Source organism: Mesocricetus auratus, unplaced genomic scaffold (genome assembly GCF_017639785.1).
Source record: "Mesocricetus auratus isolate SY011 unplaced genomic scaffold, BCM_Maur_2.0 Super-Scaffold_100013, whole genome shotgun sequence".
Lineage (NCBI taxonomy): Eukaryota > Metazoa > Chordata > Mammalia > Rodentia > Cricetidae > Mesocricetus > Mesocricetus auratus.
In genome coordinates, this window is record NW_024429196.1 from 9,503,918 (window position 1) to 9,522,061 (window position 18,144).

The 18,144-nt window shown below is 44.4% G+C and overlaps 1 protein-coding gene across 9 annotated transcripts in view; it reads right to left on the reverse strand.

Annotated features, from left to right (window-relative positions):
- Positions 1 to 18,144, reverse strand: part of Svil (supervillin) — a 193,409-nt gene that overhangs the window by 21,399 nt on the left and 153,866 nt on the right. For 6 of the 9 annotated variants that reach the window (XM_021236005.2, XM_021236006.2, XM_040755346.1 and 3 more), the window contains 7 exons: positions 17,078 to 17,125; positions 10,953 to 11,100; positions 7,245 to 7,334; positions 7,076 to 7,162; positions 4,811 to 4,988; positions 2,941 to 3,113; positions 1,264 to 1,419 (listed from right to left, as the gene is read on the reverse strand). In XM_021236005.2, coding sequence (XP_021091664.1) covers positions 1,264 to 1,419; positions 2,941 to 3,113; positions 4,811 to 4,988; positions 7,076 to 7,162; positions 7,245 to 7,334; positions 10,953 to 11,100; positions 17,078 to 17,125 — 880 coding nt within the window. The remainder of the gene's footprint in view (positions 1 to 1,263; positions 1,420 to 2,940; positions 3,114 to 4,810; positions 4,989 to 7,075; positions 7,163 to 7,244; positions 7,335 to 10,952; positions 11,101 to 17,077; positions 17,126 to 18,144) is intronic. The other 3 variants (XM_040755352.1, XM_040755350.1, XM_040755347.1) reach the window with 1 other exon arrangement.

Genomic DNA, 18,144 nt, shown 5'->3' on the forward strand with positions numbered 1-18,144 from the left:
ATCTTGGGTGAGTGGTAGGGACACTGGTCTGTCTTTCACATTCATGCTGCCTTTTCTCCACACAGCCCACTCCCTGTGCTTCCCATGCAACTATGCTTCAGGGTGAGGCACGCCTCTTTGCAGGGTCTCTTTTCCGACGCCACTCTGTAGCCCCCAGAACAACTGGATGGCATCACTTGGGAGGGAAGCACCACCTTGTGCCACTTCCAACCCCCTTCTAAGTGACCCGACGAGTTGGCCCACTCTGACTGCATACCTAGTGTAATTTTCACATCAGAGCCCCTCACTCGTCTTCCGTCTGTGCCGTGTGCGCAAGTATGTGCAGGTGCCTGTATCCATGCATGGATATGTGGGGATCAGGAGGACTCTAGTCATTTTCTTCCCTTGAGACTGAACCTGAACTCGCCATTTTACCTAGATTGGCTAGCCATTAAGCTCTGGGGATCTGCCTGTCTATGACCCACAATACTGAGGTTATAGACACATACACCCATGCCTGGTTTTTATGTGAACATCAGGGATTCAAACATGGTTTCTTGTGCTTATATAAGAATCAGTCTTACCCACTGAGTCATATGCTCACCCTTCACTCATCTTTTAAATACATTAAAAAGGAATGGGCATATAGAAAATACACCAGAATCCTTGGTAGAGGCGGAAACTACTCTTCATCCTTTTCTTGATCGAGCTACAGAGGCCACCTCCAGGAGTGAAGCTGCCCTCCCTCCTTACAGCCCTAGCTCCCTGCGGCTCTTTATAAACAAAAAGGGCAGGAGAGTAGAACCTGGGGATGGGTGAGGCTCATTTGGTCCCACAGTCCCTTGATTCCCCCCCAGGTATGTGCTTCCTTACTCAGGTTGGCATGTATCCTAGAAGGGAGAACTGAGAAGACTGCACAGACCCACGCTGGAGACTTTGGACGCATCTGCTAACGTGCATGGCAGAGTTGGAGTCAGGGCTATCGGGTCAGAAGCAGAAGCAAAAGCTGAGGCTCTGGAAGGGCAAAACCTGAGTCCAACTCTAGGTCTCCCGCTCAGCAGCTCTGTGTCCACATTCACCAACTCACAGAGCTCCAGTGGGCGGAATAGTCCCGGCTTCATGGAGTCTGCGATGCCACAGTGAGGGAGGCATGGCCCCTAGCAACGGAGACTCAGAGTGCCTGCCCTCCCCCCACAGGCAACAATGGATGCAGCCAGGAGTCCTACAGTGACCAGACAGAAACCACAGGCTGCCACAGTTCCTCTAGACCACTAGGAGGAATACCTTTAATCTGCAACAACATGAGCTTCTTGTAGGGCACCGCGCTGTTGTTGGAGTTCTGCTCCATCAGGTTGACACTCCGCAGGCTGATGCTGCTGAAGTTCTCTCTACTGGCTAGGCCGGCCAGAGTCACTTCTGAGAAGTTGGAATTGGATGCCACTGTGAAAGGGGGTGGGGGAGGATGCTCAGTTGAAAGCCAAGGTTCACAACATAGGTGACTCCCAACCAACAGGACTCAAGTCTGAAGAGCTGTACCATTTGACGCCTAATCACTGTGTACGGCATTGGACGCAATATGGATAGCATTAACCGCTGTTGTCAAGTGTCACGGTACTTGTTACCCTGCAGGAGGCCGAGTCAGTGGATCAGAACCAACTACCCAGCTGAAAATCAGAAGCTAGACTCACTCCATCCAATTCTACCAATAGCACTCAGAATTCCTAATCCTTTAGACATGCCGGGACTGATTCCTCCTGGTAAGCATCTCTCACCCAGTCTTCACAGGTATAAAGCTGACAGCTGTAGGGATGATTTAGTTCATTTTGTGATAAATTTCATGGTACCCTGATGTCATTTGCCCTCAAACCTAAGGCTGCAGTCACAAGAAACTGGGTTTTCAGTGTGGACCCAGAGCCAGCACAAGCCCCAGACCCACAGAAGTGGAGGTGGTGCCAATAAACCTGTCTGTCTTCCCAACTTATTGTTTTAAAAATGTTACTACTGTGATTTTAACTGGGATTAGACTTTCAATACTGAGAACAGAATACTGGTGCTATGTGGTACTTCAGATAGCCCTGGCCTTTTGGAAAGCATTTCTTAGTCAACAGTCAGGATGCAAAGAGAATTATTTCATCTAAATTCTCCCTCTCTCTCAAAAAAAAAAAAAGCAGTAGCCGGGAGGTGGTGGCGCACGCCTTTAATCCCAGCAATCGGGAGGCAGAGGCAGGCGGATCTCTGTGAGTTCCAGGCTGGGCTGGACCAACAGCCTCCAAAACAATACAGAGAAACCCTGTCTTGTAAAAACCAAAAAAAAAAGCAGTAAACATTTTGCCAAATTGATTTATGAATGCTACAGGAAAAATGTTCAAGTATCAAGAGGATGGATACTATTACTACCATGAAAATCACTGTTTGACAGTAGTGGAACCCACCTGGGCCAGATAAAAGTAGAGATGTGTAGCTCAGGGTCATATAGAGTCAGAGACCAACCTCACTCTCCATTCCAGAGTCCGTTCCAAGTCCCTACCCTGGCCCATCTAACTCAACTCTAAGCAGCCCAGGACCTCTCTCAGAATTAACTGAAAGTACTGGTTTAAGATGGTGGGGTGAGCAAAGAAGTGAATTTGGATATCCACATTAGATCCTCTAAGACACTCTCAAATAAGAATAAATGGAGAATTGTTATGGGTAGATTTTCCAGAGCTGAAAAGTGGAGGGATACCAAATCCAGAAACACACCTCTCATTCCATTTCAAGACCCAATTCAGCAAAACAGCATCATTTAAAAAGCACTTTAGGGAGAAACCTTTAAGCTCCCGGTAGGCGTACATGTGTATGTGTGAATTCACTTTTGCTAACGAATGCTCTCTGAACATCCACTGGCCCTGCAAGGCAGATCAAAAGGAAATAACAGGTAGCAGTGCTCAGACTACGAAGCAGGCGGTAGCTCCTGGCACTCACTCTTTTCCACTTTCATCCGTTTGGATTCCATGAAGGCAACGTTTAGCCTTTGTTCTGTGTATTCTTGAAGGAGATCGTCTCTTGCTGCCAGCAATTTGAGAGGGTTCTTGGAAGCCTGGACCCGGCGCTTGGGCCTAACTGAGCGTTTATGCTCTGCCACGGAAGATGTCAACCTGTGGGCAAAGCAAATGTGGCTCAGGTTGTTGTCACCTAACCTTGTAGGTCTTGGACCTGGGACAATTTTTGCCTCCTGATTTCATCCTACTACTCCTGCCATGATGTAATGTCACATCTTGGAGGTAAAGGGAGTGTTGAGCCTACTGAGTTGATGATTGCTCTGGTTCTGGAAGCCTTGCTCACTTGTGCCCTTGGTCTCTTTCTAGAGGGTGTCCAGTGTTATAGGACAGCTCATTCTACTGCTGGCTAGGCTTTTTGGTTAGGGAGCCCACGACTCTGCACACGGCTACTGCCGCTGTCACCAGCACGTTCTGAGAGCCTTGCTAGACGGCCACTGCACCGCCACTGACTCCTCTTTGCCCCATACTAAATGTTTTCTTCACACACAGCTTTTCTGTTCCCTCCACAGCTAGTATTAACTCAACCTTTCAGTTTTCTGGGGAAATTAGCCACACTTGTGAAGAATATACTGGAATAAAATAGGCCTCCAGAATCATCTGTGGTCCCTGAGATTGTCCCAAGTGTGGGTAGACCAGCTTGGGGAGGTAGTGTGGCAGTGATATGATCTCCAAACAGACTCCTGGGGTGACACACAACTATCAAATGCTTAGGTATCTGCCAGGAAGCATTCTTTGTATATCATTACTGTGCATGTGAGCACAGATACACATTTGTTTAGATTATCACACATCACAATTAGATATAACAACCTCAGCAATGACTGTTGGGTGGGGAGAAGGTGAATTGAACAGACTGAAATATCCAAAGCAGTACATCATGTGAGGAGTAGTTTAGGGAAACTTTTACCATGAGTAAACACATACTTGGAAGACACAGTTGCTCTGATAATTGCACAGGGAAGAGCAGAGACATGAGGTGGGTGGCTGGGTGCAACTTGCTTAAGCACACGTGCCCCTACTCTGGTCATGCTGCATGGGGCCCACCTCACTGTGGTTGATAGGTATCACCTGTCCCCTTGACTACATGAATGGTTTTGGGTCCTAAAGAATTAGGACCCAAGCTGGACCAGTGAAGACAAAACCTGGACTTTCAGAGAAGCCAACATATGGAAAGGCAGCCTTGAGAGACTGTGTTGCTTTCTGTACATGCAGGGCACACCTGAGTTCTAATTAAATTCTCCCCCGATTTTTTTGTTGTTGTTGTTGTTATTTGTTTGCTTGTTCTTTTTTTTCTGATCTCAGTCAACACATGCATTTTTCTGGAATCTGTCAGGGATGAAATCCAAACACATGATCACTTTTTATAAAGTTCCACTGGACACCTTTGCATGCCTCTGAGACATGGCCATACTAATTTCATACATCACTAGAAGCAAAGGAACCTTGGCTCCTAATTATCTAATTAGTTGTGCTAACCTGAGCTCCTATCATCCAAATATCCAGTTATGAGTAACTCCAGTGATGTCCACTGGGACAGTTGTGGACATCTGCTAAGTGGCTATACTATGAAACACCACAATGTTTGAGTGATGTGAAAGCCAGTCACACCTTTCAAGACTGCACAAACATCCAGGGGACGCACAGTAGACCTGTTAAGGACAGCGGGGCAACCACATATGTGCTTTCTCTGCCCTGAGGAAATGTGCATCTGATTCTCGAGCAAATATCCACGGCAGACGTTTCTGGTGACAGGACCTGGGGGAGCATGTGAAGGAAGCCATTCTCAAACTCACTTGGGAGCATAAGGGTCGAAAATGACATCAAAGTCCTCCTCCAGCTCCACAGGACTTCTAGGTAGATTGTGATCCATGCTGCGGTAGAATTTGGCAAAGGTCTCATCATCATCCAACTTCATCACCTCCTTGACAGATTTCCCAGTAACCGTGAGAACTGTCTCCTGCATCCCAGCAACTATCAATAACGGAGCAAAGACACCATGAGCTTTAGAGAAACATTTGCTGTGACCTTTCCTTACACTGCTTTAAAAATCGTTTCCCTCTAAGTTCCTAGAGTGTGAAAAGATCCTCTCTCTGCCTCCCCCACTCCTGCCCTCCAGCTCCAAGCTCGCCCTACTTCTCATATAATATCCCACCTGCACAGTGATGGTCAGGACAGGAAGCGGGCTAGCCTTGCCTACACAAGCATGTGAGCATTTCTGAACCTGACCCATTTCTACTAGCCTTGTTCTGCAAACTTTTTCTGCAAAGGTCTAGGAAGCATTTGGGACTTTTGAGGGGGAGACTACATAGTTTATGATATAATTCCTCAATCCTACTATTACAGTGCAAATGTGGTTATAGACAGCAGATCAATCATAGGATATAGCTGTGTTCCAATAAAACTTTATTTTCAAAAGCAGGTGTAATGCTGGGGAGTTCCATGGCCACTGCCTGCTGACCATGGAATAGGTCACAGGTATTCCATTATGTTGATTAGTTTTATGTCAACTTTATAGAGGCTCCAGTTATTTTAGAGAAGAAAGTATCAATTGAGAAAATGTCTCTACTAGACTGGCCTACGGGCAAACTTGTGGACATTTTCTTTGTTCGTCATTGACATGGGAGGCTCTAGCCCATCCATTATGGGCGGTGCTACCTCCAGGCAGGTGGTCCTGGGCACTATGAGAAAGCAGGCTGAACAAGCCATGGAGAGCATGGCAGTACTCAGCACTTCTCCATGACCTTTACAGTCAGGCTCCAGCCCTACTAGAGTTCTTATTCTGACTTCCCTGGATGATGGACTATAAGCTGTAAGACAAAAGAAAACCCATTTGGTCATGGTATTTTTCACAGTCACAGAAGCCATAACCATGACCATGGTAGTAGATTTCATTGTTAATATATCTCACCCAGTCATATTAGCTATTGTATTATACCCTTAAAGTTCTGGGTTTCAGTGTTTGCATAACTTTCAGCCTTTAGGGGTCACTGTCAACAGTGGGAACTCACAGTGCCTGGTACTTGATGACTAGATATGTTTTGTCAAGAGAGAATAGGCTATTTCTGCATACTGCCTTTTGTGTCACCAACTATTATATTAAAATTGTCATTATATTATATTTTTACCATAATTTTCATTTAGAATTATTTGGAATAATAAGAAAAAAAACCGCCTTTTGCCTTAACAGAAATGATACCTACAAGAGGATGCTGATTTTGTATTTGTACAGTAACTGCTTTACAGTGTAAAGGCAAAATCACTGAGTTATACTTGGACTGGATGACATCCCAAAGATTTGGAGTTACTAACAAGTGCTCTATTGGGTATCCCAAATTCAGGATGTTATCAAGTGGATCAGAGTTTGAATTTAATTAGTACTTAATACAATTTCATTTTTTGAAAGACAACAATAGAGACTTGAAGAGTGTGTGTGTGTGTGGGTGTGTGTGTGTGTGTGTGTATGTGTGTGGGTGTATGTGTGTGTGTGTGTGTGTGGGTATGTGTGGGTGTGTGTGTGGGGTGTGTGTGTGTGTGGGGTGTGTGTGTGTGTGTGTGTGTCTGGGTGTGTGTGTATGTGTGTGTGTGTATGTGTGGGTGTGTGTGTATGTGTGTGTGTGTGTGTGTGTAAATAGCTAAAACTATACAAAAAAGGAGAAATTTGGCTGAGGAGAGAAAGAAATCAGAAGTAGGATTTGGAAAGCCAGCTATGGTGATACATGCCTATCCATGCTAGCATCTGGGAAGAGGACCAGAATTCCAAGATTATCCTTGGCTATGTTGTAAGTTCAAGGCTAGCCTAGTCTACATGAGACCTTACTTCAAAAAAAAAAAAACAAAATAGTAATAACAAAAACAACTGCCAAAAAACAAACAAAAAAACAAACAAACAAAAGTTAAGAAGATGAAACTTAGGACTTGGGAGGTTCTGAGAGAGTAGCATGGTATCAGGGTTTGTTTGTTTGTCTGTTTTTAGGTTTCCTTTGTCATTCACAGAAAGCAGAGACCACAGTGTGCTGTATTATACAAGCTGAAGCTCTCCTTTGCCTTCTGGAATGTACCTTTGTTGTTCAGCCTCCTTAGAAAGGTCTCCAGCCTGTCCAGCTTCAGGTCCGATTCCAGCTGCATGTCTGGTCTGGCTTCAATATCTAAACAAGTAGAAACCGTCAGTGAGCAAGTACTTTCGGTGGCTTCCCTGTGCCGATACTCACTGCGCTCATGGTGACGTACCTTCCAGGGGTTTGGAAACTGGGGTGGTGCCCCTTGATTTGCTGTAGAGAGGGGATGAGACTGGAGTTATGGCTGTGGGTGACGCCAGACCTGCAGAACACACAGAGGGCAGATTAGCATTTTAAAGATTAATTGTGGAAACTCACAGAACCCAGTGACTATGCACGTGTACCTATGCACAGTGTGAGCATACACACAAGTATGCACATTTAGCGACCATGGCTGTGCAGGCCAAATGCAACTGTACTTATGATTTCCCTAGTCCTATGAACTCTGCAGCTGTCAAACTGGTATTCCAGAATGGACAGTGAAGACATGGGGAAACATATCCATAGCATGTAAATGGAGTGAGAGTGTACATGGCTTCCAGGATATACTGGAACAAGTGAAGTTTTAAAGGCCTTTTAGGTGGCAGGGGTCATAGAGGAAAAAGCAAATTTGTGCTGTCTCCCACAGAGGAAGTTAGGGGTAAGCTGGCTTTTCCTAGCTGGCAAGTGGCCCTGAGCACCAGGATTCTCATCCAGTCTGTGTGGAGGCAGTGACAATGTGGGCTTGTGAGCATTGGATGAAGAATAGCCCAGAAGTCTGACCTTTCAGAAGAAAGACAGGCGAACACACATCAGACCCATTTGGGATTGTGGGAGGGTCACACTCACACAGCTGAGGTATGCTGGAAATGCACGTATGTTCCCTGTGACACAGGGTGGGAAGCGTTTACTCAGTCAAAGGCTGAAGACACACGAAAGTTAAGAAGGGAAGTTTTAGCACACAGTGGGAACCCAGTTGGAATATGAAAACACAGAGTATAGAGATACTAATCCCCACCCAAGTAGACGAGACTGGAAATAAGTGTGGGGTTTGGAAAGAAATGAATGAGCTGCTGTTCTCTGCATCCTTGCAGTGTGTGTGTGTGTGTGTGTGTGTGTGTGTGTGTGTGTGTGTGTGAGAGAGAGAGAGAGAGAGAGAGAGAGAGAGAGAGAGGGGGACAGAGAGAGACAGAGACAGAGAGAGAGAGAGACAGAGACAGACAGAGACAGACAGAGACAGAGAGACACAGAGAGAGACAGGACAGCCAGACAACATATAAGTTACTCTCATCTATAAGGAAAGACAGGATTTTCTCATGCAGAGAAGCAAATAGAGCATAAAATGCAGGAAAAAGGACAACACCTGGTAAGTGGCTTAAGACTTAAGTTCTGAGTAACAGGCTTCTAGAAACTTCTCAATATTCATTTGCATATACACTTTCAGATAGGAACGTATACATTCTAAACTCGTTTCTTTTGCCAGGCCTTCAAAAAGCTCAATGTCCATGAGAAAATAAGTTTTCATGTAAGTAAATCTGGTGTCACAGAATAGGACAGACATCAAGCCATTACCCACTAAGCGGTGCTTGAGAGTTATCAGAAGAGTCCATTGGTTCTGAAGCTTATAAGCTAGGCTGACCCAGCAGGCTGATAGTCCCAAGGCAACTAGCAAAATCTGCCCCTCTACATGGACAGGAGACAAATCCCGCTGCTGTAGCACCCCCTGCTGCTAGTCAGGGCCAGTGCACAAAAGGGTTCTTAGAAGTGGGATATTGCCTTCCTAGATAGAGACAGGGATCTCCCATAATGAACAGGGGATATGGAGTGAAGTTTCAAAGTATTAAAATAACCAAAGCTCCCCCCATAGCTCTTTTTGGTGAATTCTAGAAGTAATAAACAAGGTCTGCCTCTCTGGGAACAGTTTCACATCTTTTGTTCACAGCACACTCTGAGGTCTTTTCCTCCACTCTTAGAATACTAGTGAGATCTTGTTACCCAGGGTATAAATATGTAAAAAGGAGAGAATGTCCAAAGGACACCAGGACGCTTGGAGCTTCCCAGGGGAGAAAGAATGAAACCCTGCCCCTGACTGAATGTGCCACCAGGACTCTGAGATGAGAATCTTTGTAGCTGTAGGGTTCCATGGCTTGTACAGGGAAAATAGGAATGGAAATGTTCACTGTGGGATAGACTAGTCCATAACCAAACCAACAAATGTGTGTCCCCTGATGTCAGTTTGGGCCAGGGCACAAGGGGAAGGTTATGGTGGGAAGGGCCCAGTTAGGACTCTCTTCAGATGAAATGGCAAAATAACACAAAACTAAGCGAGTCACCATCAGGATACAAGTTGGAGATAGCAGGTGAAGACTTGGGCTCTGGTTCGCTTTCAATTCCAGCTGCTTTTCATCGATTTGAGCCCAGACCCCTGCTTCTTGTTAACGGGGCGGGGGGTGTATGTGTGTGTAGAGGTGACTGGGCTCAAGATTACAGCTGACTAAACATTTCCATGTTCCCATGAAGAAAAGCAGGCCCTGCCTCATCCTGTGAGAGTAAATGATTTTCTGCTGTCCTTGGATTATCCTAAGGTCAACACATTTGTTTCAAAGGCTTCTTCTGACAAGATTCAAGGAAGTTACCCTCCAAGGTTTCCCCCCACCCTTTCTGCAAACATCTGTTGAATGCATGCTGTGAATGATTTAGGGTCTATTCAGAAGGGAAGGTCTGAGGAGAAGGAAAGCTAAACTTATAAAGTATCTGCAGTCAAATGCTCTACCCCTGAGCTATACCCCCTAAACTTATAAAGTGGATGGCAGAACCCAAAGACTAAGTGTATGTGAATATTTTTACCACTAACTAGGAAGTTTGCTTTTAGATACTAGCTTGAGGAATGAAGGCACATGCAAATGGACGATGGAGGGACCCTGACATTTAACCATGTCCCGTAGAACATGAATTAAAGCCCCCAAACGACCAAAACCCTCTGGAGACTATTAACGAGTGCAGCATGTGACTCAGCACTCTGGAGACTATTAACGAGTGCGGCATGTGACTCAGCACTCGTTTCTTGCATCTTTGGGTCCAGCCTCACACAGTTCAAGCATTCCTGGTGCACTAAGGGACTCAGGGCATCCCTCTTCCTTGAAACTCAGAGCATCTTTTAGACACAGCTTACGAAGCTACAGTCAAAGGGACACAAGAAGTGACCTGCAGGGGATAAGAGGGACTCCTTCACACAAACACACCTTTATTACCAACGGTTCACTTGGTGGTAGGATGGTGGGAGGCAGGCCTACATGTATGTCAGAGCACAAGAAGATGGAAACAATTTAAAAGGAACTGGGGGAATAACTGGTTAAAATTACTTCTATCTTTCTTTTCTTTTTTTGGCAGAGCTGCAATTGCTTCTGAAACCCACAATTGTACTCAATTTCTAAACAGGTACGTTCTAAAATAGTGACAGATTGAATGAGGTTTCCTATCCTCAAGAGGGCAGCGAATGCAAAGGCTGTAGCAGAAATACTCGACGCAACCATCAAAACCCATTTATTTAAGACCAGTGCAGCGTGAGGTGTAAAGATCAGGACTTTGTCCCCTTTCCACGGAGTTGTCACGGGCCATCCTACCCCATGGATAAGTGTGCCTGACGTGTGCACGAGCATGCACACACACGCACACACACGCATGCACACACACACGCGCGCACACACACACAGATGTAAAGATCAGGACTTTCTCCCCTTTCCACTGAGTTGTCATGGGCCATTCTACCCCCATGGATAAGTGCATACGCACACACGTGCGCGCACACACACACACACACACACACACACGCGTGCGCGCACACACGTGCGCGCACACACACGTGTGCATGCACTGACACGCGCACACACAGGGCGCTGACCTTTCTTCACCATTCTTCCTGCCACGGTGAACTGGGTGGAGTCGTTGGCAGCACCCCTGCCCTTTGTCTTCCACGCTTCCTCTCGCACAGTGATGAGGTGTTTCCTCTCCTCAATCGTCATCTGGCTCTCTCGACTTTCTGTGACCCGCTGTGTATAAAATGCACAGAAGGGAAAATAAGAGGAGAAATGATGGAGGTGCAAACTCCAGCCTGGCAGCATGTCTCGAGTGAAAAAACCAGTAGCGAACGAGACTGCCATGTTTTACCTGTCTCCTGAGGCCTGGATGAGTTTATAAGAAAAGTTACATGCATGTGCTCACAACGAACATGGTGGGTCTAGAGCATCTCATCTAAGTCAGGGTAATGATGAAGTAAGAAGGCTGGTTAGAAGGAATGTGAATTACAAGATTCCCCAGGACTGCGTGGGTCGTCTGGTCCAGCAGTGATGTCACCGGGAGTTAGGTAGCCAGGGGAGCCCAGAAGAAGACTCTCGATAATAACAGATCTAACACAGAGGGTTTACTTTGTGGTAGCTACAACCTACACAGAGAACAATGGTTCTCACATTTGAGTCTCTAACAGGGGTGGTTTCAGTGACAAATGCCAGCCTGCCCATCATCTGATCTATGAATCTTCCTTGTATATGATTCTTCAGCACACCTTCATGGCTGGAAGTGATTCTCACACTCCTAGTAATTCAGATGAGGAGGAGATCTGTCCCAGTGTATGACAGTTAAATGCAGTGCACGATCCTGGTGTGGGCCCAGGGGTGGGCTTAGTAGGGATATTATTGGGGGAAACTGACACAATTCAAATACAGATGTGGGTTTGGTAAACACGATACTAATGCCAAGTTTCTTGTCTTCATCATAGCATCACTATATCATGGGCATGAGCGAAAACACCCTGGCCTTTAGGAAGTACATACGGGAGTACTAAATGGAGCAGGTCTCCATATTACTCAAACTTGTTGTGCATGGTTTGGGAAGGAAAGATAAAATTAGACACATACAGTCAAACACGTCCATATATATAGTCACATACATATGTCCACATACACATTCATACTCTCTCTCTCTCTCTCTCTCTCTCTCTCTCTCTCTCTCTCTCACACACACACACACAATCACAGTCACACACACATGCATATACACATATATACAGCCACATGTACTCAGGGTCAAACACATAAGGACAGTCACAGAGACACAGACACATACTCACACAGCCATACATGAAATAGGAGAGGGGACTAGGAGAGAGATAGAGGGAAGAGTGAATATCAGATATCAGTGGGTCAGGAGAGGGTATACCAGAGTACCCTGCCTATTATGGAAACTTCTCTAGAAGTTTCAACTGTTGCCGTTATGAAAGACACCAAGAATTAAAAGCAAAAACATTTAAAACCTTTTCTCTCAGAACTGACAAGATGACCCTAATTCCAAAGAATGCTTTAGCTATGTAATTTTACTAAATAAATTATGAGGTTGTCTTGACAGAAAGACGCAATGAAGCTTGAGACAGTATTTTTGCTTGAAAATGAAGTGTCCAGAGTAAAGTTTAATTAAACCAAAAAAGCAATTGGCTAAAAGTATTTCCAAAAACATCCAGAATGCCTTTAAAATTGGTTCCTTTCTCTGTGGTGAGCTCATGGTCTCTCCGGAGAACAGGGTGCAGTAATGTGGTACAGTTAATGACTCAGAAAATGCTTGAATCAACAGCTTAGCTGTGTTTGAAACACCTAAGATGTCTTCATGGAAGATGAAAGTTTTGAGCCTTGAGATGAAGAAACTCAACACAAAGCTTCTAGAAGGAATATTTTTTATTTCCTTCTAAACACAAGTATTAAATATAGAAGTTTTTCTTTGCTGTAAATTTTTATATAACTTGGAAAGTTGGCATGTTTGGTTTGGGAAACCCTAGTTCTTACCCTTGACCTTACAAGGCTCCAGGAGGAATAATGAATATGCAATTGTGTATTCCCTGAAAAACCTATAAAATGCACCCCAAGGTGTGAAACCTCGCAAAGTATGGAAAAAAATATACCTCCATCCCGTTCTTTTGTCAGTTTGAAACATTCATTATTGTCTTGCTTTTCTCTCTACATTTTTCTTTTCTTGTTTGATTCTGTTAAAATCTGTATCCTGTTCTGAGGTTAGCAGACAGATGCTTAGGAGCCTGGAGTAGTGTGGGAGAGGCAGAATACGAGCAGAAAGACCTATCTCATCTATAACTCACTCTTTAAAATACAAATGCCATCAATATGGGAGGGAAGCAGAGGGAATGAGAAAGAGGATTGGGAGGAGGGCGTAGAGAAAGTGAAACAGCTGGGAAGACACATCAGGACCATCAGTGAGATGTTTCCAGGATACCAGGATGCTGCAGATCAGCTTGTTTTTCTCCAGGCTCCTGGGAAATCACAGCAAGTCTCCACATGTCACCCACAGGGATGAGATAAGACAGCAGAGCATAGCTCAGGTACCATTAGGGCTAGCAGCAAATTAACAGGTAAAATCCCTCCACAGTTGGTGAGTTTCATAGGAAGAACTATTGTAACCTGGATTTTAATTGAATATTTAATTAATTTAATTTTAATTGATTTAATTTTACATTGAATAAATGATAGAAGAATATGCTAAGTCATAGAGATAAGGTCAAACCACAGAATTCTGTGCAGTGGTAAAGAATTTAGCTTTGCCTTCCCCTGAACAAAGATTTCTACCCATGTTCCCACACAGTGTCAAGCGATCTGAAATTGGAGACAACGATGAAGAAGTCCTGAGCCTGGAATTTAAAGTGATTTCAGTCTGGTCCTATAGCCATCTGGGGGCTTCTGGAGGACAGCTCAGCATCTCATTGTCCACAGCCTTGGCGTAGGTGTGGAAGCAGGGGATACCCAATGCCTCACAGAATCTGTGTGTTGTCCAAACACACCGTTTCCTTCTTTTACTCTTGTGTCATAAAACACAAAGACACTGCCATTGCTGGAGCAAAGTAAGGGACTTACCTGATCACTAAGACCACTGATAAACCATAACCAAATTAGCACATATTTATCTGGGAAAACTGTTAAGAAGTTAAAATATATTGTTTTAGAAGTTCTAAAGTTTGAGGTAAAAACATAAATGGCTTTTGATAAATGCTATTTTTCTTTGAACCTACAGTATTCATAGGGAGATATCCCATGTTCATGGATAGATGGTCAGCTTAGTTCTCACCACTTTGATGATCTATAAATCCAATGTAGTCCCAATAAAAATCCCAGTAGGATCTTTTAAAAATAGACAAACTTATCCTGACCTTGAATGTGTACGGAGAAGCAAAAGCTTTAGGCCAGGCCACAGAAACTGAAGAACGAAGGTGGAAGAGTCAACTTTAAGATGCATAAAGCTAAGGGATCAGATGTAAGACATGACTACATCAACTGAAGAGGGTAGAAAGCCCAGAACCAACCCCACACACCTACACATGACTGGACTTTGAGAAGGAAAGGAATAAAGACAATACAATGAAGAAAAGAGTATTTTTAAGAAGTCATACGGGACATTTGCGTACTTGCTTATATGCAAAACAAAAGCAAACCTAGATTAGATAATATATAATTCCACAAAACTAACTTCAAGTGGTTCATATAAATATTCAACTATAAAACTCCTATAAGAAAATAGGAGAAAATCTAGACATGAACTTAATCACACACATAACCCTAACCTGCCCTGCCTCACCCCACTACTGAGACCAAACCTATGTCCTTATACATGCTATGTTTCCCAGCCTGGATAGAACTATATTTTAGGTAGAATACCAAAGGCATGATTCATGAAATAACTAGCTGGCAGGCTGGGCTTCACTGAGATTAATAAACTGCTCTGTGAAAGTCCCTGTCAGAAGAATGAGAAGGCAAACCACAGGGTTGGAGGGAATATTTGTAAAGTGTATGTAACAGGGGACTGCCATCCAAGATACACAAAGGGCTTTTTAAATTGAACGACTGGGAAACAAATGGGCCAACCATCTATGTAGAAACACTACCAAAGAAGATATATGGGTAGAAAATAAGCATATGACAAGATATTCAATGTGAAAGACTGTGAGAAACTTACATACTGAAATGAGACCCTATGATATATTTTTTGGAGTGGCCAAAATCTAAGACACTGACATTAAATGCTGGTGCAGACATTGAGCACCAGGACTCTTCAGTGGATGCTGGAGGAACAGGAAATGATACAGCCACTGTGAAATAGCTGCAAGTTTCCTATGAAATCAAGCATGCTCTTACTGTAGATTCAGCGACCATGTCCTTTAATACCTGAATGCTAAGATGTGTGTCTTAACAAAAACTGTATGTGGACTTTTGTTACAGTTGCTAAACTTGAAAACAACCAAGATGCCAACAAGTAGGCAATTGCCTAAATAGCTTAGTCCATTCAGACACATGAATATTGCCCAGCGCTGAAGAGAAATGAGCTATCAAGGTACAGGAAGGCCCTGGGCCAAGTGAAACCACCTGTTTCCAGCTCTATAAAAAACTTAAGATCAGCAATTGATCAAAATCAGGGGGTTGAGGGTGATGGTCAGGGAGGCACAAAGGACGTTCAGGGAGGGACACCACCCTGTAGCCAGTGTAGTGGCAGACAATGGGAATCAGGCCAATTATTCACCAACAGTGAGCTTGGCAGGAGAGCACCGTACAAACTTCAACCATAGCTACTCTGGTGTTTTCTGGGCATCTGCCTTAGGACTGAAAGATTAAAGACAGAAAAAGTGGACCTTTTCCTTATACCAGCTTCATGACCTCGAGGGGGGAATTCACCCTGCCGAATTCACCTAAAATTTTGGAGGTGGGATATGGGTTGACCCATTTTGAAAAATATGAAAGGGTTAAACACACTCATGCTCACACAGAGATACACACAATCTCCTCCTCTCCCAAATGCTTCTTTCCCAAATGAAGCCTTCTCCACCACTCAGAAATTGCAATGAGGCTTAACATGTATAGGCTTTTCCTCACCTGGTTAACAGATACAAAAGACAGGTATTTATGGGCAGCAGGCATAGCAGGAGAATAAATAGAAGCAAATACAGGTTCCTATAGGGCAAAGCAAGAGGATTAGAGGTAAAAGTGGAAGATCACCGGAGTGGGGGAGTGGGGAATGAGCCGGGGAGAAGAGATGCAAACAGCGAACCGTCTAACGTTAATTTCCTCATTGCGATTTTGTTCTAAGAACGCCCTTCCTTTGAATGTCAGTGCCGAATGGCAAACATTCCACACAGCCCAGCCCATGCACCTGAGCCAGGGTTGCACAGGAATTGAATAAGTTAGTGGCAGATTGTTGCAACATACATATATATGTATATTTAGTTAGAGATGAGATCTGGGCCTTTTGCCAACAGTTTAAACACATTTATGTATTAACTATTAAAACATTTAATACATAAATGATTCCTTTCTTTATGGCATTTTCATAATATGACTTAAAAATCATTTAAGGACACAGGATCAGTTTTCTCACTGGATGAAAGCCGTACGTTGCCTAGGAATACAAAAAAAACAAACGGAGAAGGCACGGGGCACCATGGGTGCTATGACATTAGAAGACATGCTAGCTGCCGCAGGGACAGTCACCTATGCTTGGGTGAGCCGAGCGAGCCTCTGCCTCTAAGTGACTGTGATGCATCACTCCTTCAAAGCTAGTTTTTTTTCCATGTTTCAGACAAGATTTCCAGAGAACTCCACAAGGAGCCAGACAAAATTATAGTCACTGTGTGTTCAGATGACCTGCACTTACCTGAGATGCTCCCATGCCATTAAAAAGTACAAAGGACCACTAAGCATGCTCAGGGTGCTCAGGAATGCGTCCCTCTCCATGTGAGTTTTTTCCTATATACTATATACCCACAAATACACATATATACATACACATACTTGAGTTTTTCCAATAAAAGTCCCAGGCTTTCCTTTTCTAAGTCATGGCTCTGAGGGTTTTCTGTAGTGTTCTCGAGGCAGAACCCCCTCTCTTTGCTCTTCTGTCTCCTGGCTGTGTATCTACGCTTTTGCACCCACCCGGGGAATCCCACTGTGTTTGGTTACAGAAGGACACCTGCATTAGAGTCAGGCTTACCCAAAGCAGATTAGAAATGGCATTATCATCTGTAAATCCTCCTTCTTCCTACAGGTTAAAACAAAGGGGAGACATTGTAGAAGACTGGAGGAGCAGCCTGCTGGGGTGTCCCCATCACTCTGTGCCTGGGTCCAGTCAGTCAAAAGCATGCATGTGTTCACATTCCCGTGCGATGAACAGCAAGCAATCTCATTCCTCAGAGGCAGGACAACAACCTGTGAACTTGCTTTCCCTACTGTTCTTCCCCAGCAATCTGCTTTCTCCTTAGCTACGGCAGGAATCCCAGCACGAGCGTGGCAGGGGTTCCTTCCTTGAATCTTCAGGACCTTTTTTGGCGCTATCTGAGATCTCAACCTTAACTGACCTCATTAGAGGAACAACAGAAAGAGCTCCCGCCCCATCCCCACCTGAGACTCACATACAGATACAGACCTGAAAACAGCCAGATCTACAATGGGCTTTTATATCATGGTGAAAGCCCCAGACACTGGGTGACTGTCTTCCAAGGACATGGGAGTCACCTTACATGCCGCAGTGTTTACTAGACCCAAGTAGAGCTGGGATTTAGTTAGTTGGTGAAAATAAAGAACTATAATTTGCTAGAAAGAAAATACCTGGAAGGCCACGTCTTTAAGACCTTGTTTTGTTTTCCTTTCTCTTGATGGATATGGAAGCCAATCCTGCTCAAGTGCACATGTCCCTCGAAGTGTGGACCTAGTCTGTGCCATCACCTAGTGGCTTTTGGACTCTTATCACTAGGTGCATGTACCACACCCAGAAGCCCAGATGTTTGTCTGCTTGCCCCAAGTGCTATAATTGTAAGTATATGCCACTATGCCTATCCCATCCCATAGGGTCTTTTAAAAAAAATTAATTTCATCTTTTTGCGTGTGTGGGGGGTGAGTGTTTTGATTGCATGTATGCCTGTGTACTAAGCATATGCCTGGGGCCAACAGAGGACAGAAGAGGGTGGCTGATCCCCTGGAACTAAGGATTCAGACAGTTGTGAACTACAGGTGCTGGGAGTTGAATCTGAATTTTCTAGAAGAGCAGTCAGTGCTCTTAAC